At 60.5% G+C, this 19,461-nt stretch overlaps 1 protein-coding gene across 4 annotated transcripts in view; it reads right to left on the bottom strand.

Moving 5' to 3' along the window:
* Positions 1-454: 454 nt before the first annotated feature.
* Positions 455-19,461, bottom strand: part of ITPR3 (inositol 1,4,5-trisphosphate receptor type 3) — a 63,452-nt gene continuing 44,445 nt past the window's right edge. For 2 of the 4 annotated variants that reach the window (XM_081139941.1, XM_081139942.1), the window contains exons 26-58: positions 18,889-19,053; positions 18,737-18,811; positions 18,213-18,338; positions 17,449-17,571; positions 17,147-17,347; positions 15,930-16,181; positions 15,575-15,700; positions 15,331-15,456; positions 14,159-14,279; positions 13,500-13,690; positions 12,807-12,955; positions 12,538-12,646; positions 12,364-12,454; positions 12,078-12,247; positions 10,843-11,017; positions 10,474-10,658; positions 10,086-10,286; positions 9,830-9,940; positions 9,292-9,387; positions 9,069-9,170; positions 8,898-8,984; positions 8,286-8,396; positions 7,996-8,188; positions 7,661-7,786; positions 7,096-7,268; positions 6,329-6,493; positions 5,467-5,686; positions 4,939-5,043; positions 4,723-4,850; positions 3,775-3,940; positions 2,956-3,116; positions 1,800-1,961; positions 455-1,284 (exon numbers count right to left, since the gene is read on the bottom strand). In XM_081139941.1, the coding sequence (XP_080996067.1) occupies positions 1,216-1,284; positions 1,800-1,961; positions 2,956-3,116; positions 3,775-3,940; positions 4,723-4,850; positions 4,939-5,043; positions 5,467-5,686; positions 6,329-6,493; positions 7,096-7,268; positions 7,661-7,786; positions 7,996-8,188; positions 8,286-8,396; positions 8,898-8,984; positions 9,069-9,170; positions 9,292-9,387; positions 9,830-9,940; positions 10,086-10,286; positions 10,474-10,658; positions 10,843-11,017; positions 12,078-12,247; positions 12,364-12,454; positions 12,538-12,646; positions 12,807-12,955; positions 13,500-13,690; positions 14,159-14,279; positions 15,331-15,456; positions 15,575-15,700; positions 15,930-16,181; positions 17,147-17,347; positions 17,449-17,571; positions 18,213-18,338; positions 18,737-18,811; positions 18,889-19,053 (4,761 nt within the window). In that variant the 3' untranslated portion in view covers positions 455-1,215. The remainder of the gene's footprint in view (positions 1,285-1,799; positions 1,962-2,955; positions 3,117-3,774; positions 3,941-4,722; positions 4,851-4,938; positions 5,044-5,466; positions 5,687-6,328; positions 6,494-7,095; positions 7,269-7,660; positions 7,787-7,995; positions 8,189-8,285; positions 8,397-8,897; positions 8,985-9,068; positions 9,171-9,291; positions 9,388-9,829; positions 9,941-10,085; positions 10,287-10,473; positions 10,659-10,842; positions 11,018-12,077; positions 12,248-12,363; positions 12,455-12,537; positions 12,647-12,806; positions 12,956-13,499; positions 13,691-14,158; positions 14,280-15,330; positions 15,457-15,574; positions 15,701-15,929; positions 16,182-17,146; positions 17,348-17,448; positions 17,572-18,212; positions 18,339-18,736; positions 18,812-18,888; positions 19,054-19,461) is intronic. The other 2 variants (XM_081139943.1, XM_081139944.1) reach the window with 1 other exon arrangement.

Genomic DNA, 19,461 nt, shown 5'->3' with positions numbered 1-19,461 from the left:
AGGTGGTTTAAGGGGCTAAGTGGAGCCACAGAGAGGCCTTGGCTCCAGTACTCTGGGTGGCTTCTGTGGGAGGCAAGGGGCACACAGGGGCCACCTCATCACTCCATGGGGGCCTTTGCATTTCGTTCCTGAGCTTGCTTCTGTCAGAAACCAAGCTGAGGAGGGGCAGGACAGGGACGGACAGTGCCTTGTGGGGAAGTGGAAGCGGGTTCTTCAGCATGTTCGTTCCTGGCCTCCAGCATGCTTTGAATGCCCACAATAAAATGAATAGGATCACGACCGAACCAGTTACACTGCAGTACAGTTCTGGTTCTGTCCAGGGGCCCTGTTAGCAATCCCCGTGAGGCAGTGTTGCTCAGCATCTCCCAAGAGCCCAAGCCCGTGGTGAGGCCGGGCCAGCGGGCCACACTGGCCCCCACAGCCCCAGGGAGTATAGGAAACAGCATCCCTTCCTAATAGACTGTGTTTCTATTAATTTATTTAAGGAAATTAACATATTAGTTCTCAGGCCAGAGGATTTGTAAAACATTACACCAAAAGGAGAAAAACAAGCAGTCAGAAACCAGCCCCTGTACCGCACCCAGCCCTGCCCCTCGGGCCTGCACCATCCCCGGAGGCCCAGGAAGGGGCAGGTCCCAGGAGCAAGGCCCTCCATCCTCAGGTCAGCAGTCCACCTGGGGCTGCACTGAGGGCCGGCCTGGACACACAGCGAGGTCTACACTGTCTATGGCAGAGCTGAGGCACGGGATGTGCAGGGCTGAGCACAGTGGGAATAAGTTAGGTAACAAAGCCCTAGACTTGCTAACAACAGCACGACTGCACCTCCCGGAGGCGGGCAGCAACCAAATGTAGTGCTGGGAATGGAGGGGGGAGCCCACTCCTAATTGCCACCGGGCAGAACCAAAGGACTGTCTGAGAGCAACAGCCCTTTAAAAGGACTTTTTTCTTTAAGGCATTAAGGTAAACTGAGTCCCAGTGAGTTTCTGAGTCCTAAGGGCTCTAGGCAGGGCTGTCAGCTCTGTGGCTCTCCCCCCCTCCATGCTGGTTGGCTTGGGGGGTGTATGGCAGAGTAGGAGCTGGAGGGTGGGTGGGCACCTAGCCTTGAGAGCTGGTAGGCTGGCTGGGCCCCCCAGCCCGAGGGAAGGGGCGGTGTTCCCAATCACAGCTGTCAGTACAGGCGTCCCCGGTCCAGGCCTTCGCTGGGTCTTGAGTGGCTCAGCGGCTCATGCAGTTCTGGACGTCCACAAAGCCCAGGCGTTGCCTGCGCTTCCGCTGCTCCGTCATCTATGGTTAAACGATGCGAACAGGTCAGGCCACCTGGCACCCTCTACATGGCCTTGCCGTGGGACTGGCGCCCACCCTCCAACTGAGGACCCAGCTGCCGTTCAGCACTGGCGACAGGCCAAGGCCTTCAGGGTCAACGAGCACGTCAGCCCCAAACCCTCTTCTCAAGTAGCATGTTACAACCCCGATTAGATGCAGAATCCACCCCACCTAAAAGGGGCTGCCCAGCCTCAGTGTCACTGCCTGATGGAGAGGAGGCACCAAGCTTCCACTTGGCATGTCCTTCAGGGATGGGACTGCCAACCCCAGGCTAGCTTTCCACAGAGGGGACAGTCTGTTTGGGGCCCGTCTTCTGCTTCAGACTAAGAATGGGGGCCAGGAAGAAGGGGGCATACGTGCCACAGCACCTGTCCCATCCTCCCCATGGCAGGCTGGGCTGTGACCTCTCAGGACGGCCCGAGGCTGCCCAATGTAGGACCCCGGGGGTGGTGCAAGGCTGGGGCTGGGGTGCACACCTGCTCCTTGAGCTCGTTGAGCTGGGCAGTAAGGTGGGACACCAGCTTCATGGTGGAGTTCAGCTTGTCCTGGAGAATCCGGATCTCGTTCTGCTCCCCCTCCCCTTCGTTGCTGACGAGGGACATGGCCCGCATCCGGGGGAACCAGTCCAGGTTCTTGTTCTGAAAAAGATCACCATTGGGCTGAATGAGCTTGGGCCGGGCCCAGGAAAGCCTCATGGAGAAAGGCAATGCTGCCAATACTTGGCAAAAGCGCTGCCAATACTTGGCAAAAGCGCTGCCAGGGGCGAGTCTCAGGAAAGTCCGAGTTGAGAGTTGGCCAGGTCCCCTGGGGCTGAAGTGAGCTGGCAGTGAACCCTCTGTGGTCAAGGCCCAGCCCTGTGACCGGCTGACTTCCGTTAGGCCGCCTTTGGTCTTTCACTGCTATCAGCACCATCTGTTCATTCTCACGACACCCCTCAGAGGTGGGGGGAAGCCTCTGCACCAGACCCCGAATCTTCCTTCCTTCTCCCCTCCCCTCCCCCAGCATGCAGGCCCCACGCCCCAGCTGAGGGAGCAGGAGGCCTGCAGAGGCAAAGTCACTCTTCCCAGGACAGGAGTTGGGGGGAGGGGGAGTGCACCAAGCAGCTTTCTGGTTCCTTGTGGCAAGCTGTGAATTCTCAGACCAACTGATAAACCAGTATTCAAAGGTCAGTTCAAATTATAGTCTTAAAAAACAACTTTTTTCCCCACTAACTAGGTCTCTCCCTTCAGCCTGCAATTTATCTGCTGTGCGGCAGTTTGAAGATGCACATCAGATGGAGCTGGTTTCCTCCTTTACCCAAAACATGACGTATATTCCCTCCAAATGGTCCCGAGCAGCAGCCACGCAGGGACTGCCCCGCTCCCACGCGCCACAGCACCACGCACCCATGGCCCGGGGACATCACACCCGTCCTTTGGGGCTGATGGGTTTCCAGTGGCTTTTTCTTGACAACAGAGCCCAAGCAGGGCCGTCCGCGGCACAGGCAGCTGGCTGGGCCCCGCGTCCCCACAGGCTGCTCCAGCTGCTCCTCTGCTCCCTGGCTGGCCTTTCCCCAAGGGGCCACAGCAGTCCCGCCCCCCAGGCCTCCCCAGTCAGTGCAGGCGGCCATGGCCGCCCTCCCGGGGCCCGCACCTTGATCATCTGGGCCACATAGCTCTCGGGCCCCGTGTAGTCCGTCTTGTTTTTCACTCGGACCAGCACGATGAAGTACAGGTAGTTCCACATGTTGTGCTCGAACTTGATGTGCTCCTCAAATGACACTGTCTTGTTATCAAACTTGTCCCTCTCCAGACCTGAGGATGCAGAGGACGGGGAGGAAGCCACTGCCTCCGAGAACCACGGGGCCACCTGGTCCGGCGCACGCCACCCCTGCCGTAGGGACGCCTGCTCTCAGGCCAAGTCTGATGCACGCAGGCAGCAACCCACTCTGGGCCATGTAGGTCACTTCTACTGAAAGCACTAGCCACTTGGTGTGGAAATCCGCCCGCCTCAGCTGCAGCCCTCCGCAAAGGCAGCTAAGGACCATGGGGGCAAATGCGAGAATTCCTTGAATCCAGAGAAGCAGGATTTGGCCTATAGGTGACACCTGCTCCTTAGCCTGCGGTGACTGGAGAGGGGACTAGCACTTCATACCACGGATGGGAAGAGCCCTGGCTAAGACCAGAGGCTTGAGGCTACTGGCTGGGCTTCAGTATCTCTGTACATTAGGGTTTAAAGGGATGGTCTGAGGCCCTTTCCTGCTCCATTACTCCAAGTTCAGGCAGGGTCCTGTTGTCCCCAATTCTGAGACGAGCAAACAGCCATCAAGCCATCAGCCCCAGAGACGGGTTCCCCAGTGGCCACAGGAACCCAGGGAAGGGCCAAATTGAGGCTGCCACCGGCCCAGATAATGTCCCAACCCAAGGGCCGCTCAGTCCCACCGTGGCCTGCGAGGCAGGAACCAGGCCTCACCACAGATGAAACACGTGGTCTTGAGAATCTCCTCTTTCTTCTGCTTCTCGCTGCGCAGGTCAGCAAAGGTGTCAATGATCACCCCGAAGATGAGGTTCAGCACAATGATGATGACAATGAAGAAGAACAGGAGGTCGTAGACCACGCGGGCCGGGAACAGAGACTCCTGCAGGGCAAGGCAGGGAGGTTGGGCCCTGCAGTCCCCATCACCAGGCAGGCAGGGCTCTGGCCGGTCAGGGCTGTGACAGAGAGGCCCAGCCCACAGCAGAAGGAAGATGGCAGAGTGGGCCAGCCGCACACCACGGAGAAAGAATCGCACCCGCAAGTGTGGACTGGGAAACAGCGACTCAGGAGGAGGCCAGTGGGACAAAGCCCTGGAGAAGGAGCTGGGCTAGGGGACTAGGTTGGCCTACCCCTAACTTCTGGTTAGGGGAGGAGCCAGCATTGCTGGCTCTGCCCCGCCCTCAGCACGCCAGGCTCACAGGTTCCAGAAACCCTGTCTGGCTAGGGAGAGGGCTTCTCAGCCCCAAGGGACTAGGGACAGACTGCTGTCTGGGAATGCGAGGCTGCCTGAGCCAAATCCGGAGGCCTCTTTATGAAACCAACTCAGCTCCCCTGCTGTGGGCTAGGGCTCTGCCTCACGGATCCACCCACCGGCTGACTCACGGCTTCCCCAGCCTGGGCAAAGCTGGGTTACCAAGGTCTTTCCTCAGAGCATCCACAGTGAGCGGTAGGGTGTCTGAGCAGACTGGGGTGAGGCTGGCTCAGCAGCAACGTAACTGCACAGAGCGGGAAATCAGGGAAAGGGGTACACTGGGGGCTAATAACACTGAGGACTGAGGGGCCAAGCTGCTCTGCCTGGGCACGACCTGAGGGCAGGATCCTCACAGCTGCTGACCTGGCCAGGGCTGGGGCCACATGGATCTGGAGTGGGGCGGGGGTGCTCACATCTTTAGAGGGCTTGCGGAGAATGTCGCCCACGCCACCACCATTGCGCAGCCCATGGTTCATAACGGTGACGATGCACATCAGCAGGGTGTCACAGGCTCGCTCCGTGCTGTCCAGCTCCTCGTCCTCTATAAGTGCAGTGTGTGCTCACAGCCAGGCCCGGCCACCTGCCTCCACTTCCCATCCTACCCGGATCCCAAGACATACCACCCTCACCTTCCAGGATCTCAGTCACCGAGACCCCTGAGACACAGTTTATCCTGTCCCCGCTGCACGTGCCCATGAATGTGGCAGCTCCATGTGGCATCCCCAGGGGGCTGGCTAGAGGGGACATGAACGAGGTCACAAGGAGGTCCAAATGCCTAGCCTTATCTTCCCCCTGGTTCTGTCCCCAGCATCACATCCTCCAGGAAGCCTTCCCTGATCCTGCCAGGTCCCCGCTCTGTCTGGCTACAAGAGAATGGTCTGCATGCCCCCCCCGCCGGTTTGTGCACCCCAGGCCTGGCACACGGGCAGCCCCTGCAAATACTGAGTCTAACAGGAATGACAAGGTCTGCAAGCAAGTGGCTCCTTAGGGAGCCAGAGACCCAAGGCTCTCCCACCCCTCAGCCTGTCCCAGGGAAGAGGGAGGTGTGAGCTACATGCCCCAGAACCCAGTATGGGAAACTGAGGCAGGGGCGGGGGATAAGCAGCCCCAGGCCCCGGCCCTGGCCCTGGCATCAGTGGCGCACGCAGCCCTCTCACCCACGCTGCCCGGGCCCGGGCCCGGACCTCTGGAGTGGTTGCCGGGCAGCCGGTCAACCTCGAGGATGAAGTCGTCCTTGAGGAAGAGGAAGCCGACGATGGAGAAGAGGTAGACCAGGATGAGGGCCAGCAGGGCGGTCAGCAGGATGGAGCGGCCATTGCGGGTCACGCTCTTGATGACATTGAACAGAGTCTCCTCACGGTAAATGAGGTCAAAGAGCTGCAGGACAGGGATGGGGCCTTGAGGGGCTGGGACGCCGCCGGACCCGAGGGCTGCGGGCTGCCGGCGGTTTCCCACGGCCTCCTCAGGTAGGGTCTGCGCTTAGGCAGGCACAGCCCTGCCAGTGGGCCTGAGGGAGAGGCTTCTCGAAGGAACCTGGAGTTCTAAGTCCAAGGAAAGGGAGGGGCGAAGGGCAGGTGATGCCGCACACAGAGGGAGAGGCACGGCCAACTCTGAGGGTGTGCTCACCACGTGCAATTTATGTGCACTAGCTCGTTTCACCCCTGCAATTCTCTTAGAAGGTAGGTGCTGTTAATTATCTGTTTCACAGATGGGGAAACTGAGGCACAGGCTAGTGAAGAAACTTGTCCAAAGTCACACAGCTAGGATGGTCCAGTACCAGAGCCCAGGCTTAAACCAGCACCATACAGGGGTGATGGGTCAGACGGGGGTCAGGAGTGGCCATCAGGGCCTTGAAAGCCATGCTGGAGTCAAGCCAAAGAGGACTGGAAATCCACTCCTCCCAGCCCGGCAGCAGCAGGACTGGACAGGGATTGGTGCTGCAGAACCGCAAACAATTCACCCTGCACTGCCCCAACTGCCCCTGCACCCCACCCAGCCCGACCCCTCAGCAGGTCTCACCAGGATGCTGTAGAAGAGCTCATGGGCAAAGAGGCCCAGGACACTAGTCAGGATGTAGCCCACATGGTAGAGGAATTCCATGTCCATGACCATGGCCTTATAGCCCCGGATGAAGGTGCCACGGTTGCCCACGAAGCTCACCACGAACACAATCTTGTTGGTCAGCTGGGGGCGAGCGCAGGGCATGGGAGTCAGGGTCCCACTGCCCACCCTGAATCTCTACCCCAGCCACCCTGCCCACCGTGTGCCCAGCTCAGAAGCCACGCCTTCCATGGAGTGGATCTGAGCTATTCCTGCTCAGCCTGGCAGGCACAACATTAATGAAAATGCTTCCAGAAATGCACCTGCATTCCTGGGACTAGAATAGAGAAGCCTCTGGGTCCCCCAGTGCCAGGAAGAAAGTGAGAGGTAAGTAAAGCAAGATGGGTCAGAGAAGACCACCCTTAACCTTTACAGTGACTAAGTTAGGAAAAAACAGCCCCTTGCTCCAGGCCCTTTATTTCCATCTGTCAGGAAATTGCCATGATATACAAATCCTTGCAGTGCACAGCTAACACCATGTGCACAGCAGCCCTGACGCTGGGGCTCCAAAGTGACTCCTGGCCAGCTTCCCAGTTGTCCAGGGAGACAGAGGAGGCACTGAGGGGGTCCCCATCACAGGTCCATAATGAGCTTAGGATCCCAACCCAGGGATAAGGGGGTGGGTCAGAGCAGTGGCTGCAGGTGGGTAGCAGGGTGTTTGGGTGGGGGCTCCCTCTGGCACTCACATTGAGGGCACCCAGGATGTTGAGCGTGGGCCCAATGCCCAGGTAGTAGATGGAGCGCAGGATGAGGGCCACGATGAGCGGGCGGACACTGTAGCGCTTGGTGAACAGGGCGGCGATGGAGAAGCAGATGAGGATCCAGAAGAGCAGCGAGATGAGCGGGGAGTCCAGCACTCCTGGGGCAGGGAGCAGGGCTAAGCACGGTGTGCTCAAGCCCCACACGCTAACAAACCCCAAGGAACACCCCTTCCTGGAAGCCTTCCCTATTAAGTTCCTGGCCACCTGGTTTAGGGCCCCCATCGCACCTGCATCCCTAGGCCTAAGGCAGGAGACCCTCTCTAGCTGCTGCCACTATATCTGGTCTCTGGCTCACGTGTGTACATGTGTGAGCTGTCTCCAGAGGTCGAGGACCCTGTCTGTCCCACTGGACCACACCTGTCTCCCCATGATGGGGTGTGCAGCCCGGAGGGCAGTGCAGGGGTGCTTCGCCCCACGCTGCACCGGGTTCCCTCAGAGCTTGGCTCCCTCTGGGCTCCGAGGCGCCTGCCTGCCAGCGCCCTGTCCTGACCTGTGGATGCGCCCTCTACGTAGGGGTAGAAGAAGGCGATGATGATGTTGATAAACACGGCCAGGTTGAAGGAGATGCTGCCCCACAGGGTCATGCGGCGGGAGAACCAGTAGATCAGCGGCATGCCTGCGGGAAGAGGCTGGTGTCAGGGACACTGATCAGTGCCATCTGCTCACCCCATGTGGCCCACTGCCCGCACAAGCTCCAGGCCCCACTTCAGGGAAAAACACTGGAGCCCTCCTAGGGGTGGGAGTGGGGCAGCCGCCTGCAGGCGAGGGGGGCATCGGGCCCAGCGCCAGGCCCAGCCCTGCCCGGCAGCCCCAGCGGGCACTCACTGCGGAGCTTGCGCTGCCACTCCATCTCGTTGTGCAGGAAGGAGGACTGGTCGAAGAAGTCGCTCACTTTGCTGCCCTGCTCGTCCTGCTCTGTGGTGGTGAAGAGCCGGTGCTTGGTCTCCTCCGTCAGGAACTGGCAGATGCCAGGCACGGGGAATACAATCTGCTCCATGCTGCGGTCCTGCCGCACGATCTGGGCGCACAGAGGCCCGTGGTCACGCCTGGACTGAAGCCACCAAGGGCCGAGCCCAGGACCTCACTCCCTGCGCCCCACCACCTTCAGGCCCCACCTCGATCTGGGACGTATGGTTCTCATAGTAGGCCAGGGGGTCCTCCTCCTCCTCCTGCGCAGGCGGTGAGGACTTGAGCATCTGTGACAGCTGCTTGTTGTTGAGGCTCAGCTGGGGGTGGCGAGGGCGCTGAGGTCAGGCCAGGCAGCCCCCCACCACAAGTCCGGAGCCCAGCTCTGAACTACAGCCCAGGGAGTGACACCCCCAGCCAGACCAGCCTCAGCCCCACAGGGGTGGGAGGGGTGGGAGAGCCATGTCCATACAATCCTGACAGTCAGTGCCCTCCGCAGTCCTCCCCAGGCGCGCCCTAGGCCCTCTCCGGGCCTGCAGACCCGCGAGGACCCCCTCCAGCCTTGCTCCCCCTTGAATCCGGGTTTCACCCCTGGGGCCCCCCCAATTTAGCTCACAGACCCTCGCTTTTTACTCAGACGCGGGCCACAGCTCCGCCCCGAGTTCCCGGCCCCGCCCCGCGCCATCCCCAAGCCCGCACTCGGGTCCCAGCCCAGCCCCCACCAGGACCCCCGGGTCAGAGCCCCGCCCTCAAATCCCAGCCTCACCCGGCAAATGCCCCCCACTCGCCCCGCCCCAGGCCTAGGCCCCGCCCATGCCCACCATGGAGGAGATGCCCTCCGCCTCCTCCTCTTGGATGCGCTTCACAGGCTTCAGCAGGTGCTGCAGCTGTTTGTTGTGCCTGGAGAGCTGCGCGAGAGGGCAGTGCCCAGTCACCGCGGCGCGGCCGCCGGGCACAGGGTCGCCAGGGCGGGCCGCGGGGCGGGCTGGTACCTGCAGCGCCAGGATGTAGATGTTGTGGCCCACTTCGCGCGGGCTCACCTCGGAGTTCTCACGCTCCTCCTCCTGCAGGTAGGCCTTCTTGATGACGTCCACCTGGGGGGGCAATGCCTGCTGGAACGCGCTCTTCCTGGGGTGCCGGGGCGCTGGGCCCTAATCCTCATGCCCGCCCACCCCAGCAGGGGCCCTTCCCACCTGCCCACCGGCCCAGCCTCACCAGCTCCTGGGGCCGCAGGCTGATGAGGATGCGCTCGGCGTTCTCGCTGTCGTGTCGGCTCTCCATCAGGCCCAGGAGCAGCTTGGAGGCATTGTCCTGGGCAAAGGGGGGCAGGCCACAGTCTGAGGGCCCCACCCTCTTCGCTGAGTACCCCATAACAGCCCCTCCCAACCTCCCCATCCCCGCTGACTCTGGGGGCTTGCTGAGAAGTGTCCTACATATCCAGGCCACCCAAAGGCCTTCAGCCCCATGCTGTGCCAGGCACACTCAGCCCCCAGACAGCAGGCACATGCACAGGAGGCCCTCGGATAAACCCAGAATATGTTTCCTTCTAGGTAAGTGTACATCCGGCATGTTTGCTCACACATTCACTCACGTGTACAAATAAACATACATCACATACATGCAACCTGCACACCACATGCTTGCACATGTGGTACCCACACACATACGCGTATGCACATGACACGTCATATGCATGTGTGCACGCACATCACATGCACACCCATGCACACTCAGCGGGCTGCACAGGCCCCACCTTGAGTTGCAGCACCAGGTCCATCCGGTACTTGCACAGGGGACTGATGTCGTTGAGAATCAGCGCAGTGATGATGTCTATGCCATTGGACTCGTGCGTCACGATGCAGGTCTGGCGGGAGCAGTGCGGGGACACAGGGCCCAGGCCCCTCAGAATGGTGGTGGCTCAAGGGGCCGCAGCCTCTCCCCTGCCCAGCCGCTCCTTCCTCCCACGTCCACGCTGCCACGGGCTGCCGCCCTCGCGCCATGCTGCCCACCTGGTTTTCGTGGCAGGGGCCCTGGCAGTACTCGGTGAGGGTCTCCAGGGTCTGGATCACGAGGCCCACGTTGTCCTCGTTGATGTAGAGCCCCAGCAGCCCCAGGCCCCCCGTGGTGCTGCCGCACATGATGTCCAGGAACTGCAGCGTCTCGCACACCAGGTTGTAGTTGGTCTTGTTGTTCTGACAGCGCAGGAAGTTCTGTAGAGCGCAGATGAGGTGGGTGTGGCGTGGCTGGGGGACGGGGAGGCCCCCCGGGGACTGATCCTCTGCTGCAGGCCTGGGGGGACCACCAGCCAGAGCAGAGGTGCCCAGGCCAGATGGCAGGGGTAGGGGCCCACAGGCTGGCGGAGGGCAGGCAGGGGCAGGCGTGTGGCGAGGCCCTCACCTGCAGGTCCCGGTTGTGGTTCTCGCACAGCAGCTGCAGAAAGCGCAGGATGGGCTGCATGATGAGCACAGACGTGCCCATCTCGTTGCTCTGCACACGCTCGCCCACCTCATGCCCCCGGCGCAGGCTGGAGCCCAGCGAATAGCGGGATGAGGAGCCAGGCATGGAGAAGGAGGCCACGCGGCCTGCGGGGCAAAGCCTGGTGAGGCGGGGCTGCCGGAGGGCCGGACCCTCGCCCTGTGCTCCCACGCTGAGCCCCCTTCCCACATCCTAAGCCCTTATCGGCCCTGGGACGCCCTCCCTCTGCACCTCTGACCCCACCACCCAGCACCCCCACCCTGTCCCCATGTCCCTGCCCCCAACTCTGACCTTTGGTGGTGGGGTCTGCCGGCTCCCGGTCCTCGCGGGGCTGGCTGCCCAGGTCACTCATGTTGACGGCCACTGTGGACTTGGTCTCCTGCTGGGCCCGCTTCATGCGGTCGTGCAGCACCTTGAAGAAGCGCTCTGACTTCTTGTCGCTTGTCATCAGGTTGTAGAAGGACTTCTGGGGGCGGATGGTTAAATGAGGAGGCAGCCTCGGCACTGGGCCTGGCTCTAAGCAGCCCTTGGTGAGCCCCCAGAGGCCTGTCCTGTGCTGCAGGGACAGGGATGGAGCACAGATGGGCCCCAAGACATGCCAAACCAGACTGAGGCTGGGGAGCCAGAGACACCCCTGCATCCTGCAGGCTGGGTGGGGGGCGGTAGAAGGTAGAGGGCCTATAACTGCTGTAACTGATGCTAGAGGCTGGCACTGGCCTCCGAATCACCTTCTGCATCTGCCCTTGGCCTCCATCTGTGCCCACACAGCAACCAGGGGTCCCTCTGACATCTAAGTCAAGTCCCTCCTCTGCCTGAAACCTTGCAGTGGCCCCATCTTACCCAGAGGAAGTCATACCTCACAGCACCCACAAGGCCATGTGACGGCCTGCCTCACCCTGCCCACTGGCCTCATGCTCACCTCTGGGGCCGTCCCAAACGCTCCATCTAAGCTACCCCTCCGGAATGATCACCGTGCAACATGCCCTCCCTGGCACGTAGGCATTACAATTATTGACTGTGGTCCCCGCTGGAATATAAGTACCAAGAGCACATGGGTTTTGTTTCTTTTGCTCACTGCTGCATATTTAGTGCCTAGAACACTGCCAGGCACACAGTCCCTGCAGACTTACTAAGAGAATGAAAGAATGAAATGGGGATAAAGCAACCAGAGAGAGCTTTTTGGAGGAGGCAGGCCTCTGGCTGGGCACCAAAGGCTGAGGAGGATGCTGAAGAGGAGGGAAGAAGGCCTGAGCAGAGGCTGAGAGGCAAGAATGGTGGACAGAGCAGAGGGCAGGGCGGTGGGGAGGTCAGCTCCGACCTGGCTGGAGCAGAAGATGGAGTGTGTGGATAGAAAAGTGGCCACATGACACAGGGAGTAGGTGTGGCAGGTGGAGCTGCCCACAGGCACCCAGCCCAGCAGCGAAGCCCCCATGGCCTCAGCGACTTGGCACACTGTCCCCCTCCTGAGTGGGAGGCACCCCCCCAAAGGAGGGGACCCCTGGCACTCACACCCACCCACTCCACACCTGGATCTCTGTGTTGCCACCATCCAGCAGGCGGATGGCCAGACCGATGCTCTCCTGGAAGATCTTCTCGTTCTTGGTGCTAGTGATGAGGTCACACACCAGCTTGGTGGCCCCCTCCTTGTCCAGCCGGCACTGGGTGGCTGCAATTGCTGACCAGTCTTGGTCCAGGCCTGGAGTGGGGGGACTCTCTTGAGGGGGAGCTCATGGGGTGGAGCAGCAGGAAGGAGGGCCCAGGACCTGGGCAGACGGGCCACCCAGAGGCACAGAGTGGGGAGGCAGTACTGACCGATGCCCAAGGGGTCCGGAAGGTCCCCCCGCGAGCTGGACTTCCGGTTCTGGAGGTAGTTTTGCAGCAGCATCTTGCGTAGCTGGTTGCCCTGGGGGGAAGGAGCAAGGCCCCTTTAACCACTAGCCCGACAGTCCGGCCTGATCCCCTGATGTCGCCAGCCTGCGCACTCACCCGGTCCCCGTACTTGGCCTTCTTGAGCAGCATCTGCTGCAGAGTCCGCAGCACCTTGACGCACAGCTTCTCCTCTGACTGCATGAGGTCCTTGGTGTGCTGGATCAGCCTGGCAGCAGAGAAGGAGGGCACACTTGGGGCAGCCTCTCCTGTCTCCCTCCAGACACTGCCCCCGCCTCATCCCTGGCAGGAACACCCCCCCAGCCTCCGACCTGTCTCAGACTGTTGCCCCCTGTCTGCTTGCCACCCCACCCCAGCATTCCACTCACTTGGACAGGAAGCCCCCGCTCTCGCAGCGCTGGTAGGCCTCGCTGCCCTCAAGGAAGAGCAGCTCGGGCCAGTGCAGGACGTCCACCAGCACGGACAGCTCGGCCTGCACCAGGGGCTTCAGGCGCTCCTCCAGGGCTGTGATGATGTCCTGGGTGGGCAGACAGGATCACCACCATGGGAGATGCGGGAGGCCAGGGCCCAACAACAAACAGCCCCATAGAGTGCCCGGCAGCAGGCTGGGGGCCCTGGGCCCATAGAGCCACTCTGCACAACGTACGCCACCTATCTGCTCAGAGCCCCTGGCTGGGAGCTGCAGGCCCTCCTCCAGCTCTGTGACCTTGGGCAAACCCCTTGCCCTCTCTAAGCCTCTGTCCCTGCCATGTGGGGACAATAAGCCACCACACACCCTCTAAAGGCCCACAAGACAGTGCACATAGGTGCATGGCCTAAACAGAAAGGTGCTGCCAGGACTGCCGGGTGTCCTGACCCTCTGCGAGCGCCAACCCCACTGGCGGGCCCTGGCTTCTCCTGGCTGCCCTGGCTTCTCCTGGCTGCCCTGGCTTCTCCTGGCTGCCCTTAGTGCCCTGCAAAGGCCTGCACTTCGCAGCCCAAGGAGGGGTGGGCAGCACAGGAAGGGATGCTCCTCAAAAATGCCCCTCCAAAGCCTCTCCCGTAGGGTGCCCCACTCCTACCTGCAGTTTCTCGATGATGTTCTTGTAGTCCCACTGGTTGGCAGTGGGGGTGACTCGAGGGAAGGCCCGTGTGGCTGCCTTGTAGTTGGAAGCATTCCGCTGGGCAGCAGCCACACAGCTGGCACCACTGCTAAGCAGCAAGCTGATGTGGGCATCCAGGTCCATGGGCAGTGAGATGCCCCTGCCCTTGGCTGGGGGGAGAGGGTGGGGAGGCTAAGCCAGCCAGAGGGCCAGGCCCAGGGCTGCCGTACCCAGCAACAAGGTGAGCCGCACCGAGCTCTAGGTGGGGGACTCCCACCCTGGCCCCACTTGGATGAGGTGCCCTCTTCCCCTCTTTCAAGGGTATATAAAAAAAGGGAGTTTCTGCCTCCTTAATTTCGCCCTGGATCTACCCCTCCCCCTCCCCCCCACTCTCCCTAACAACCTCCAGGCCTCCCTCCTGCCTGAGACTATGCCCAAGCACAAGGAACACGGGTGAGCACTGTCACTAGCATTCTCCCCCGGGGACTGACTCGGGGAGAAAGCAGCTTCTCCCAGTGCCAGTGACTTACTGGGAAGAGGGCGGATGAGCTTAGGGGTAAGGTGTTTCCTGTGGGGCAGGCGTCCCTGTGGCGCAGCGGGGGAGGGTGGGTGGCGCTAGCCAGCGCGGGCACACTCACCCACCATGGCGAGGGTCCTGATGCAGGCCTCCACCGCGCCCTTGTGCTGCTGCTGCAGCCACGGGCACTCGAGCAGCCGCGTGGTGGACTGCAGCAGCTGCACCACGATCGTCTGGTGTGTCTGCGGGGAAACAATACCTCCTGCAGCCCGGCCCACCCTCCCCTGGGCCCACTGAGAACCGGTATGGGTGGAGAGCCTCCACCAGCTACCATGTGCTCTTTACCAGCAGGGAAAAGGCACCCCCTCCCTCAGCAGTCACAACCTGCACAACTGCCCCCAGCCGCCCTGGGAGAGCTCCCCACGGCCCAGGTCTGGGGCTGGCCCTTTTCTTCCTCCAGAAATATTTTTAAATAAATTAATGTTGTGAAAAGTTGACTATTTACATGGTTCAAAAACCTGAAGGTAACAAAAAGGCATGCTTCGAGAAGCCTCACGCCTACCTTTGACCCCACACCCTCACTCTCCCCCTCCAGCCCGGGGGCTGATGAGAGGTAGGTGAAGCTCATACAAATGACCAGAGTCCCCCAGTCCCAGAGAGGTCCCAGGGCCCAAATACAAGTGTACAAATACACCCACCCTTGCTGTGAGGGGGACCCAGCATTTTCCTGACCACTCTCAGCATCACTGTCCACTGCACCCCCGGCCCTCCACCTGTGGGGAGCCCCTTCCACTGGTTCCTGCGTATTCTTCCAGGGTTACTCTGTGATTCAGGGTGTGTGGTGGACTCCTTCCTCAAGGGAACCTGGCTCTCTCCCTCCAGAGGCTCTGGGGCTGTGAAGTCTGGGCATCTGCTGAGGGCTTATGACTCTTTCAGTGAGTGGAGCCCAAGCTCTGCTCACTAGCCTACCTATTTCAGTTCTAGGGCCACCACAACCAACACTGAGGCTCTCTGCATGAGTCCCTGGCACCCCAGGATCTGTCATTTCAAGTGCACTTAGGAATCCTGTTCTACGGTGGGGTTCCCACTTCAGTCCTGATCACAGAAACTGTGAGATCATAAGTGTTTGTCGTTTTAAACTGTTAACTTTGGGGAAATTTGTTACCAGCATAGATAACTAATACTCTTGGATATCCTTCTGCAGTATCTTTATGCGCGACAAGCAAATATAAACATGTATTCTGATTTTCCCCTTTCCCTACCCAAAAGCTGCCAGGGGCAGGTGAAGCTCACCTGCAGGGAGGTGCTGTTCTCGGAGAACGGGGAGCTGAAGAAGGCATTGATGGTGTCCAGCACGACAGTCAGCACATACTTCTCCAGGGTGGGGTCTGCCAGGCGTTTCTCCCGCTTGCTGCAGACCTGGGGTAGGAGAGCGAGATGACCGGGGACGCCCAATACATGGGCCCCTCCACCGCCACCCTTGGAAGGCCACCCGGGCCCGCAACCACCACAAGCCCATGCCCCCACGGAGACGGACCCGAGCCATGTCCAGGGTGAAGTTCTCAAAGAGTGTCCAGATGTGGTTGCTGGTATAGATCTCCTTCATTTCCACCTCCGTGTCCACGTAGCAGTGGTTCACAAAGTTCACGTAGGCCATTTTCACCTGGGCAGCCGGGCGGAAGGTCGGGGCGTGCGCAGGGCCCACCCAGGGGCTCTCTGCGCTCCACCAAACCCGACCACCCCGTTTTCTGCCCTCCACCCTCCCCACGCCTCCCAGTTCCTGTCCACTGCCACACCTCCCTTTACCTCCCGGGCCAAAGGCTGCTCGGCCTGCTCCAGCATCCCATCCCCGCTGCCTCCCAGTCCTGTGCCCCGCGTGGACACCGGCCCACCTCGGTGATGCAGTCCTCATGTGTCACCACTGATACCACGTCCTCCAGGGGCAGCAGGGAGGTGCACTTGATTTCCGTGTAGACGTTCTTGCCCTCGGCACAGGCGGCCAGCAGGTCCACCAAGGAGATGTGGTACATGAGGGGGCTGTGGTCCTCCACGCCGTCCCGGGCAGCCTTCATCATGTCCAGCAGGTGGGTCAGTGAGGCTTTGTCATTGTAGAACACGACAACGTCATCACCTGCGTTGGTCAGCTGCAGGGAAGAGGGGTATGTGTAAGAGCCCTCAGTCCAGCGGGCCCTGACCCCCACACCTCTCCCGCACTTACCAGAGAGAGGAGATTCTGAGCCTTGCCCTCACTCAACACTCAGGAATCCCTCCCCTGCCTGAGTTTTTGGGGTTCCCTGACCCTCAGGGCCCTCTGCCATCAGGGACACTGAACCCTGGACCCACAAAGTACCCCCTCTTCTGCTAGGTAAAGAAGTCCACTTGGGCTTGTCTCAGAGGCACCTCCTCCAGGAAGCCCTTTCTAATCTCACCCCCGCCCAGCTCACGGCCTCCCTCCCGTGTTCCCACGGGGTGTAATTTAAACCACCGAGGAGCACATTCTGCACCTCCTCATGTTAGCAATGACGTTATCTACAGTAACATAGTAACAGCGATGAACGATGAACGCGGCACAGCTCTTCCAGTACCTACGTGCGGAGTGTGAGTTCCCTCAGCCTGTGCCGGTGCTGGCTCCGTTCTCCCCTGCCCGCCCCGTGCTGTAAGCCACTCAGGCAGAGAGCATGTCTGCTCCAGATTGAGACACAGCCCCACACTTCGTGCCTCCAGCCCTCAGGTATTTACTGAGTACCTACTATGTGCCACACGTTGGGGCCCTGGCATGAGCACAAAGAACATGGTCCGTGTCCCCCACCCCCAAGCTTATACTTGACTGACTTCCCCAGGTAGGGTCCCTCAGCACACAGCAACCATGCAGGATTTTTAAGTCAATGACAATAAATGACAAATGAGGGAATGTGTGTTTGAGTTCTTTCAGGCCCATTGTCGCCTGAGCTCTGCTGGACCTGCCTCTGCAGGCTCTCCACCCCCAGCCCGCCAGCATTCCCTCCACGCCCACTGACTCTGGGCCTGGCTGCCAGGTTCAGTGCCCCACCATCCGAGTCCCTCCCTGTGGCCACCACCCAAGTACCACGAGCCCCTCAGATGCCCTCACCTCAGTCATGATCATGTCCTGGCACTTCTTGACGTACTTGCCCTCGGCCTTGATGACAGTGTGCAAGAAGTCCAGGTACTGCACATGGCGCCCGTGGGTGGCCAGCAGGTGCACGAAGTGCTGCAGCACAGGCTCGCTGACCTCCGAGCAGAGCTGGTAGTTGTTCAGGAAGATGTGCTGCATGGTCTCTGCCTCCAGGAGCTGGGTGGCAGGCATCGGTCAGAGAGGGCATCCGGGCCGCACGCCTGTGCCCGCCCCACCCACCTGCCTGCCCATCCGCCCACGCCCAGCCCACCCCTCACCCCCGGCGTGAGGAAGAGGTGCAGGTGCTTGTGCAGCAGGGCCTGGTTGCCAGGGTTCCCCGCACAGAACTTCTGCAGGAACTGGTGTGTGTAGCGCAGGATCTCCATCATCTTGGCATCGCCCTGGACACAGAGGGGAGAGGGTGCTAGGCGTCCCACAGGAGGACAGGCTGGGGTGGGTCAGGGCTTGGGTTCAAGGTGAAAGCTGGGCCTCTAAGTCAGGATATGGAAATGTGAGGGGCTGAGGGTCAGAGGTTGACATGAGGCTGGAGTGGGGGAGCAAGGCTAAGGTGTCAGGGTCAGGTGAACACTGGGGTGATATCAGGGTCAAGAGTCAGGGTGAGGCTTGAGACACATCAAGACCAAGATCAGCCAAGGTGAGGGGTGGAAAGGGCAAAGATTGAGACGAGGCTAAGTTTGGAATCAGGGGTCAGGGTGAGGCTCAGGTGAGGAACCAAAGTCAGGGCTCAGGATGAGGCCAGAGTTGACCAGGGTCATAAGTTAAGGTGACGCTGAAATTATCAGGATTAGACCAGAGAAGAAGACAGAAGCTGGGGTGAGGGTCAAGAATCAGAGTGAGGCTGGGGTCAAATAGGGTCAGGATGCAGGGCAGAGGGTCAAAGGTTAAGATGACATTGAGGGGTCGGGTGTGCCTGGGTAAAAAGTCAGGGTGAATGTGGGCTAGGTCAGCATTGGGGAGTAGTGGTGTGGGCCGGGTCGTGGTTCAGGGTGAAGCTGCCTGGGCAGCCGGAGGTCAGGGTCACCTTGTCGTAGGGGATCTGCAACAGGTCCAGCATGACCTTGTGGGCATCCATGTTCTTGAGCAGCCGCTGCTGCTTCTTCCTCATCTGCTCCCCAACGCCGCACATCTTGTTCAGCCGCTCCAGGATCTGGGGGAGGCAGGGTGAGCCCGGAGCCCCCTCCCTCCTCCCCAGGCTGCCCCTCCCCACAGCCCACCACAGCTGGTCCCAGTTCATGTCAGGGACAGGAAGAGGAAGGCGCCATGGCCATGGAATCGGATCACAGTAACAAGGCAGGGGAGCTAAAAACCCAATCCCACCCATGAAAGGAAACAGAACAATGTGGCTGTGAAATGGAATTTCATTAAATTCCTTCAGCTTTAAAATAATTCCATCTGGGCCTTGGCAGGGTTGTTTTTAACATGCAGGAAAAGCTGGAAGATGTCTACTTTGAGGGCCAGTGGCCGGCAGAGCTGGGAGGAGGAAGAGGCCAGGCCCCCAAAGGCTCCCGGGCAGGCAGACCCATCCCTGAGCGCCCCGCCACTCACGCCCTTGACGATCTGGTAGTTCTCGCTGCTCTTCTCCCCAGGCGGGGGCAGAAAGCCTTCCTCGTCCGTGGGCCGCTGGGGGCACAGGGGGTTGGGGTCAGCCAGGCCCAGCCCTCCCAGGACCCTGCCCAGTCCTCTGCAACCCCACACACCTCCTTCTTGTCTTTGGCGGGGCCTGCCTCCACCTCCTCGCCCTTGCCGCTGCCCTTCTTGTCCACCCACAGCTCCGACTTCTCGACCATGGTGCGGAGCCGGTCCAGTTCCGACTTGATCACCTTGTAGTTCTCCACGTCCTGAGCTGAGATCAGCAGCTGCACCTGGAGGTGGAGGACGGGTCTGCCTGGTGAGGTCCACTGCCTCATAGGCTCCTGGTGCCTGTCCTGTTCAGGCTTCTGCTCCTAGCATCTCTGCTCCACCACCACTCCTCTCCACTGAGCCAAATCCCACTCAATGTTTACAAGTCCACCGCCTCCAAGAAGCCTCCCCTGATGGCTGCAGCCCTCCTTGCACTCCCTGCCAAGAGCTGCCCCGTCACCTGGCTTCAGCTACTCACTGCCTCATGTTGCTATGGCCTGTAATTTGTTCACTTGTACCCTAACCAGTGCGGGGCAGAGCATACTGCATCACTGAATGCTGGCTGAAAGAGGAGCCTGAGCCCTGACTCCCTCCCACCTCACCCACTCCGGGTCAGTGGGTAAGGGAGGAAGGCTCCCTGGGCCTCAATC

This window comes from Miniopterus schreibersii (genome assembly GCF_964146895.1).
Source record: "Miniopterus schreibersii genome assembly, chromosome: 6".
Taxonomy (NCBI): domain Eukaryota; kingdom Metazoa; phylum Chordata; class Mammalia; order Chiroptera; family Miniopteridae; genus Miniopterus; species Miniopterus schreibersii.
Note: the sequence above shows the minus strand (reverse complement) of the source record. Positions and strands in the feature narration are given on the sequence as shown.